Source organism: Pelophylax lessonae, assembly GCF_965119305.1.
Source record: "Pelophylax lessonae genome assembly, chromosome: 2".
Classification (NCBI taxonomy): Eukaryota; Metazoa; Chordata; class Amphibia; order Anura; family Ranidae; genus Pelophylax; species Pelophylax lessonae.
Genome location: NC_138769.1, coordinates 751,442,719 through 751,451,253, shown reverse-complemented (window position 1 = coordinate 751,451,253; position 8,535 = coordinate 751,442,719). Strand labels below are relative to the sequence as shown.

At 46.3% G+C, this 8,535-nt stretch overlaps 1 protein-coding gene across 1 annotated transcript in view; it reads right to left on the bottom strand.

The window, feature by feature from the left end:
• Positions 1-2,289: 2,289 nt before the first annotated feature.
• LOC309548400 (NACHT, LRR and PYD domains-containing protein 12-like) overlaps positions 2,290-8,535 on the bottom strand; it is a gene marked incomplete at its 3' end in the record, with an annotated part of 99,878 nt that continues 93,632 nt past the window's right edge. Inside the window, exon 9 of the mRNA XM_082248339.1 lies at positions 2,290-2,470. Within this exon, the coding sequence (XP_082104465.1) occupies positions 2,290-2,470 (181 nt within the window). The remainder of the gene's footprint in view (positions 2,471-8,535) is intronic.

Below are 8,535 nucleotides of genomic sequence, written 5' to 3'. Positions count from 1 at the left end.
GGGAATTGACTTTACCGCCGTTTTCTGTAGTAATTACCGAGCGTTGGGGGAGGTGTGAGGTAAGTACCCCATAAGGTGACAGTAGTGACATTTCCAGCATCACATGCGATATTTGGGGAAAATGCGTCCGAAATCCTAAATATCGCCCGCCATCTGCTTCAGTGACCGGAGCCCGGAGTGTTCCGTGTCTTCTCCTTGTGTAGGAGGAACCTTCATGTCATGAACAGGAATTTCCCAGCATGCCGGTCTCATCGGGGGGGGGGGCAGATTTGGGGTAAAGATCCAAAAATCCCATTTTTATTTTGTAGTAATGAATAGATTAATGAGTAAGAATAAAATATAATATAATATGGAGGGATCGCAGGAAGGAAGGATCACCGCTCACAGCATTCCCAATAATGGTCTGTGGGGATCAGTCAGAGAGGAACCACAAATCATCTTCATCAAAATCATTATTATCTGAATGATAAGGAAAGGAAATGATGAATAATCGGAGTCATGAAGAGGAAACTCTGATATCATTCCATTCATTCTATTCATATCAGGATCTGTGTATTACCTGCAGGGGGGAGGAGGAGTTCCCACTGTCCATTCTCCAATCTTCTTCTGTGTATAGATACAATCCAACCTTTATACCTTCATAGAAGAATAAAATGAGAGTATTAGAGGAGGAAATGTTCCTGTGATGATGGAAAATGTAGAATGTATGGAGACGGTGGGAGGAGATCTCATGTAGAATGTATGGAGACGGTGGGAGGAGATCTGATGTAGATTGTATGGAGACGGTGGGAGGAGATCTGATGTATAATGTATGGAGACGGTGGGAGAAGATCTGATGTATAAAGTATGGAGACGGTGGGAGGAGATCGGATGTAGATTGTAGGACCTGACTAGGATTATTAGTGTTGGATCGGATTTCCCATCCCCCCATCTGTAATGATAAAATTTGAGATGAGGAATAAATTCTCCATCATCTCTCTCATTATCTGTAGATCTACAGAGACCTCAAATGGGATCTACAGAGATTGCATAGAATCTTCATTACAGTGCAGCCCGGGTGTCAGAAGACCTCCCAACAACGTCCCCCTTCCATCAGAAGACCTCCCAACAACGTCCTCCTTCCATCAGAAGACCTCCCAACAACGTCCTCCTTCCATCAGAAGACCTTCCAACAACGTCCCCCTTCCATCAGAAGACCTCCCAACAACGTCCCCCTTCCATCAGAAGACCTCCAAACAACATCCTCCTTCCATCAGAAGACCTCCCAACAACATTCCCCTTCCATCAGAAGACCCCCCAACAACGTTCTCCTTCCATCAGAAGACCTCCCAACAATGTCCCCCTTTCATCAGAAGACCCCCCAACAACGTCCCCCTTCCATCAGAAGACCACCCAACAACGTCCCCCTTCCATCAGAAGACCCCCCAACAACATCCCCCTTCCATCAGAAGACCTCCCAACAACGTCCCCCTTCCATCAGAAGACCTTTCCAACAACGTCCCCCTTCCATCAGAAGACCCCCCAACAACATCCCCCTTCCATCAGAAGACCTCCCAACAACGTCCTCCTTCCATCAGAAGACCTCCCAACAAAGTCCTCCTTCCATCAGAAGACCTCCCAACAATGTCCTCCTTCCATCAGAAGACCTCCCAACAACGTCCCCCTTCCATCAGAAGACCTCCCAACAACGTCCTCCTTCCATCAGAAGACCTCCCAACAACGTCCTCCTTCCATCAGAAGACCTCCCAACAACGTCCTCCTTCCATCAGAAGACCTTCCAACAACCTCCCCCTTCCATCAGAAGACCTCTCAACAACGTCCCCCTTCCATCAGAAGACCTTCCAACAACGTCCCCCTTCCATCAGAAGACCTCCCAACCATGTCCCCCTTCCATCAGAAGACCTCCCAACAACGTCCTCCTTCCATCAGAAGGCCTCCCAACAACGTCCCCCTTCCATCAGAAGACCTCTCAACCATGTCCTCCTTCCATCAGAAGGCCTCCCAACAATGTCCCCCTTCCATCAGAAGACCCCCCAACAACATCCCCCTTCCATCAGAAGACCTCCCAACACCGTCCCCCTTCCATCAGAAGACCTCCCAACAACGTCCTCCTTCCATCAGAAGACCTCCCAACAACGTCCCCCCGTCCTTCCATCCTCATTATAGTGCAGCCCAGGTGTCAGAAGACCTTCCAAAAACGTCCCCCTTCAATCACCATCCAATTTTCTCTCCATTTTACTATTCACATTCTAAGACTTTGTATGTCTGTTACCTCCAATATCACACTTATTACCAATATCTATCCACAGAGAATCCGGCATTCCGGAGGACCTCACAACAACGTTTCACTTCTGACTCCGACATCTTCTCACCATCCAATTTTATCTCCAGTCTGGTCAGAGTTTGGTTTGTGGAGATAACGGAGGAAAGATCATCACAGCACCATAATGTCACTTTACAGTCCCAAGCTCTGGAGGAAGAGACAGGAAAGAGAGGTGAAATATTCCTCCAGGAAGGGGCAGAAGTAGAGACATCCAATGAATAATCAGTAGGTGGAGTCTTAGAAAATGAAATGTTGGGACATTTGGATGGATGATTCCATGGAATATTGGTTGGACCTTCCCTGTGAAATGGAGGTAAGTTGTCACCCACCTGAAAAGTCTGAGGCATCAATTCACTAAGCTTTCCCACATGTTATAAGGGTATCATCTTACTCATTTCCATAAATTATCACATGCAGTAAATGAAGTCCAATTCACAAAAAAATTATAATTTTGTATTTATCAGAAAAAGTTGCTGATAAATATCCCATAGAAATCTCCTCAGTCCAATTCAGAATCGGAGCGGAGAGTAAAAGCGATAATTCCCAGCAGGGATTGGATGGCGGGATTTGTTATAAACCAGTCTGGGGGAGGGGGACAAATACTGTGTCTGCCTGCTAAGCAGGATGATGGGAAGCCCGAAGGGCCTGCTAGGGTTGTTAAAGGGAACCGCAATCCAAAATTAAAAAAAAAAAAAAATGGTGTGGGGGGTCCCCCAAAAATCTATAGCAGACCCTTATCAGACCACACAGCATTTTTTTTTTTTATTTTGGTGTGGGGTTCCCCTTAAAATCTATACCGGACATTAAGGCCCCTTTCATACGAACGATCCGATCTGATCCCTGTCAGTTTTTCAGGCGGATCGGATTGGATCCTCCATACATCCCGGTGGGGCAGCGGGTGTCAGAGGTGACATCTCCACTGACACCTGCTACCATCCAGTCCTGTCCGTCTGTCAAATTCGGACGCATGGAAACCCTATTTTCCATCTGTCCAGCGGATCGCATTGGATGGAATCGGATTGGATGGGGATGGGATCAGATGGGATTGGATGGGGAAGCTCCCTAGAGCCTCACAGGCTAGCGACGTAGATCTACGTCACTTTGCCTGTGAGGGGCTGACTGCTGACGTAGATAGACGTTAGGCAGTCGGCAAGTGGTTAAGGATCAGCTCTGTCATAATTGTGGAAAGGCAGGCCATCTGAAACGAGTCTGCCATAGTAAGAAGGTGCGAAATAAACAACCTCTGAACACCAGAACAAAGGCATATATGGTGGGAAGATATACATCGTCATCGGAATCAGAGGATGAGGAATTGCTCCACAGATTAGACATACATCATATGCATTCAGCACCCTCAGCAATGACTGTAGAGGTAACCGTGGAAGGAAAGAAACTCAAGATGGATGTAGACACAGGAGCAGCAGTTTCAGTTATCACCCAGAAACAATGGAGAAAACTTCTGATCCGAACAACTGTCCGTCCAACACCAATCAAACTGCAGACATACTCAAAGCAGATACTCCACCCACTGGGGTACGTGAAAGTACAGATATCCTACAAGGGTCAGACGAAGAGAATGCCATTATATATCCCAGAACATGGGGACCACCTCTCTTTGGGAGAGACTGGATTGCTCACTTTGGCATGCCAGACATCGCCATTAACCCCTGCAACACCGTGACCATCCCATCAGGAGATGAAGAGGGATGGGTGGGATCCCTGAAACAGCGATTCCCACAAGTCTTTGATAACCATTTGGGGAAAATAAAGCATGACTGTGTGAGACTCAGGCTGAAACTCAATGCCCAGCCTAGGTTCTTCAAAGCTCGGACGGTACCTTTCGCACTCTGAGCAGGTGTGGAAGCTGAACTAAGCCGGCTGGAGGAACAAGGTGTCATCTGAAAGGTAGAGCACAGCGAGTGGGCATCACCAGTTGTACCAGTAAAGAAAGCGAATGGGGACTTACGCATTTGTGGCGATTTCCGCATGGCACTAAATTCTCAACTGGAGATAGACCAGTATCCCCTACCCAGAGTAGATGACATTTTTGCGTCTCTTGCAGGAGGTCAAAAGTTCACCAAGCTTGATCTCAGGCAAGCTTATTTACAGTTTGAGGTCCACCCTTCGTCCCGCAAGTTTCTAACCATCAACACTCACAAGAGACTGTATGAATACAATCAGATGGTGTTTGGGGTAGCCTCCGCCCCAGCCATTTGGCAACGCAAAATGGATGAGATTTTGGCGGACATTCCTTTCACACAGTGCCTGTTAGATGACATGCTCATCACGGCCTGACAGACCAGGAACACAAGCGAAACGTGGAGCTTGTGTTGGCGAGACTCCAAGAGCAGGGTCTAAAAGTGAACTTAGCGAAATGCCAATTCATGGTACCTAAATTGGTGTTTTGTGGCCACCTTGTGGATGCAGAGGGTATACACACCACAGAAGCCAAAGTTGATGCTTTAGTAAAAGCTCCAGCCCCAACCAACGTCCAACAGCTGCGATCATACCTGGGCTTGCTGAACTATTACCACAAATTCCTGCCAGATCTAGCACACACTTTGTTTCCATTAAACAAGCTTTTGGAGAAACACTCCAGATGGAACTGGTCGGCTGCATGCCAACGTGCTTTTGAAGTTTCTAAGCGAAAGCTGTTGGCGTCACGCATGCTCGTGCACTATGACCTCCAAAGGCCTCTCACCTTGGCTTGTGATGCCTCACCCTAAGGTCTAGGGGCTGTACTATCTCACGTTTTCCAGATGGGTCAGAGAAACCTGTGGCATTCGCCTCCAGGTCCTTGACAAAAGCAGAAAGCAATTACTCTCACATTGACAAAGAGGCTCTGGTGCTCATATGGGCAATAAAGAAGTTTCATCTTTACCTGTATGGTAGGGAATTCACCATACTGACTGATCATAAACCACTCCTTCAGATCTTTAGCCCTGACAAAAGCATCTCCCAGATGACTGCAACCCGTCTTCAACGCTATGCCCTATTCTTGGGAGCATATAGCTACAAAATCCAGTATCGCAGCCATGATGCCAATGCTAATGCGGATGCCATGTCCCGTCTGACAAGGACATTAACAGACTCTTCTCCACCAGTCAAGAGTTGTCGTTACACCAGCCTGTCCTTTCTGTCTTCCGGGGAAGTAGCAGCTGTGAGGGATTAGCTCGGTGGTAGGCGTATGGGTGACCCCTTTGGGGGTGCGTTTTCACAGAGATAGCCGATTAGAGGTTGAAAAACAAGACTGATTTATTCATGCAATTTACTTAACACAATTGCAAGCATCAAAACAGCCAAAATAAAATAAAAGACAAAATAAATCCTTGCCTCTGTGGGCGGCTACCTTCTCACAGCTGGAACCTACCTAAGAAGTCTTTCCAACCTACTGTTGGGCCGACACTGCTGATCCTACAGCAGACACTCAAATGTCCATTTGTTTGCTTTTCACACAGCACAAACATTGTCCATTGAACATGTCCCTTTACTCTTCACACTCTTCACATGGAACACTTTGTCTTCTCACCTTTGAGACGTCTTCACTCGTGGTTACCCTCCTTAGCTTCACATCGCTTTAGGGGGTCTTCTCCCATGCTCACCAGCTTGTCGGGAGGCACACATCCGACTGTCCCCCTCTCCCAGCCCACACGGCGACAGGCGGCAGCAGTCCTTCTCCCATGCCCACACGGCGTCGGGAGGTACACGTATGTCTGTCCTCCTCTTCCCAGCTCACACAGCGACAGGAGGCAGCACTCAATAGATTTTCTCTGGACAAATTATAGAGGCCTTGATCTCCTCATTCTGAACAGCTGAATGGTTTTCAACTTCCTGCTGGCTCTCTCTGCAGCCAACACCCTATAGTATCAGTGAACTTTCAAAGCAGGTGGGAATGTGTCTCCTCTCAGTGACTACATTCCCAGATTTACCTGACTTCCTGTCACATACCCCCCCCTCTTGTTTCAACCCTAGGGTTGGGACACATATTTCCAGGCACGCATGTGTCAGGCACTGCTGACTCACTGATAAGCCTCCTATTATCCTCAAGCTTCCGGATGAAACTGTTTTGTCATCTTCATTGACAGATTTCTCATAAATGCCACACAGTTTGTCTCTAATCTCATATACACATTCTTCAACTGCATTTTTGGCATCATTTTGCTCCTTCTCGTTTCTGTCATCTTCATTGACAGCTTTCTCATAAATGTCAGACAGCTTGTCCCTCATAACCGTCTGTCCAATCCACCATGGAGGACCGTGATCCATAGGCAACTCAATTGGGCTAGTCTTAATGTCTTCAACATTCTTAAGACGCCTCTCTCTGCAATCCATAAATGTTTTCCACAAAACTTTGAGAACCTTTGCTTCACTAAGCTTTGTTCCAAGTAGGGACTCTTGACATCCCTCTGTGACTTGAGTTGCCTCTCCATACAGCTGTACACAATCATTGACTTTTTGTTGTAAAAGGGAATGATCTTCCTTCTTGAGCTTTGCTTGCTCTAAGATGCTGTGCAGAGGATTTTCCAATTGAGACAACAGGCTGTCACACATTTCTTCAAAGTGACCCCTGTTCCTTTTCCCAGAGATATCAATATCATTCAAACATTTCATATTCATAGGCAGATCTGAAGCATTTGCACTCATCAACTTCTTAAACTTTTCGCCCTCCTGAGCGAGTCGCAGTAAAGGCCTACTATTTGATTTGATATTCAGTTTATATTTCTTGCCAAACTCTTCACAGAAGTAGCCAACCAGAACATCATCAACTTTCCTTCCACCAACATAGGGGTCAAAGGCAACAACACAGTTGAACCCAGCGATCTGGGTGGTATCCATTATAGACCTCCTCTCTGCATCAGTGAAGAAGCATGGAACTGCAACACATTCTTTTACAGGTTTCTTCAATGCACTTTCTGCTGAACTATTTGACCGCTCAAAGTCACCTAGTTCCTTTTCTCTATCTGAATTCCACATGGAATGCATCTCAAGATCACGATCAAACTTCTGCCACCCGTCTTTCACCAGTTCCATTTTGGAAACACTCCCTGAAAGGCACTTATTCATTTGCTTCACGTTTTCACCAACAGCCTTAGTTTTCTCCACTAGGTGGCGTTTGCTTTTTTCTCCCAGATTTATATCACTTGCTTTAGTTTTCTCCGCTTTAGTTTTCTCCACTAGGTTTTCAGCCTGAACTGAGAAATCATCACATTTCTTACTCAGCTCCTTTGTTTGCTGAAGTTCTAATGATACATTTTCCAATGCTTGAAGTTTTTGAAGGAACGGTTTATTCCAAAGGGGTGATTCAAGCCACGTGTCATCACATTTCTGAGGCTCACTCAGGACAGACCCCAAAACACTGATCCTTTTAAAAACTGCATCAGGCACACTATCCCCTCTTTGGGACAGATCCTCTGTTGCCTGGAATTCCTCTTCCAGTTCCTGCAACGGAATCTTCATCTCTTCTACTTGCTGTTCTAAGGCTCGCTTAGACTTTTCTAGCTCCTGAACTCTTTTCACAACATCATCCTTGGAGCTGACCAATTCTTCCATTTCTGTACGCAGCTGTTTGTTAACACTTTCTAGTTTAGCCTTACACTCTAGAGCTTCCTCCAAAGAGCGAGCCAAGAACAGGGCTTTGCTCTCGTTATCACGCACCTCCGTTTCTGCACGTGCGCGTTCTTCTGCATATTTTGCAGACACAGTCTTCACTTCACCAAGCATCTGATCAAACTTCTTTTTCACATCTTCAACACACTGTAATGAACCAACGCTTTCTTCCATGCGTTTTTTCATATCCGCTATCTGAGCTTGCAATGTTGCGACTTGCTCTGATAGGTTTTTCTTTGCTTCCGCCTCCTCTTTTAATTGTTCCAGGAAGCCATTTTTCTCATCTTCCATTTGTTTGAGCTTTGTGCTAAAACTCAGCCTTTGACACCTCTCCTCCTGTAAGAGTTCCTGCGTGTCTTGCAGCTGCGATTCCAAGATAGAAAAATCTTCCGCAATTTCTCTAGATTTGCTGTCTGCTTGAGAAAGCTGATTTGTAACATTGTCCAGCTCAACCTGCAGTCGGTTTGGCTTCTCTGACAGCTTAGCACACAATCGGTCACCTTCTGACACCTTCACTTGCGATTCCAGAAGCTGTGCCTCTACTTTTTCCCTCTTATGTTCACAATCTCCTTTTCCCTGCATAAGAGCCTTCACCTCATTGGCTA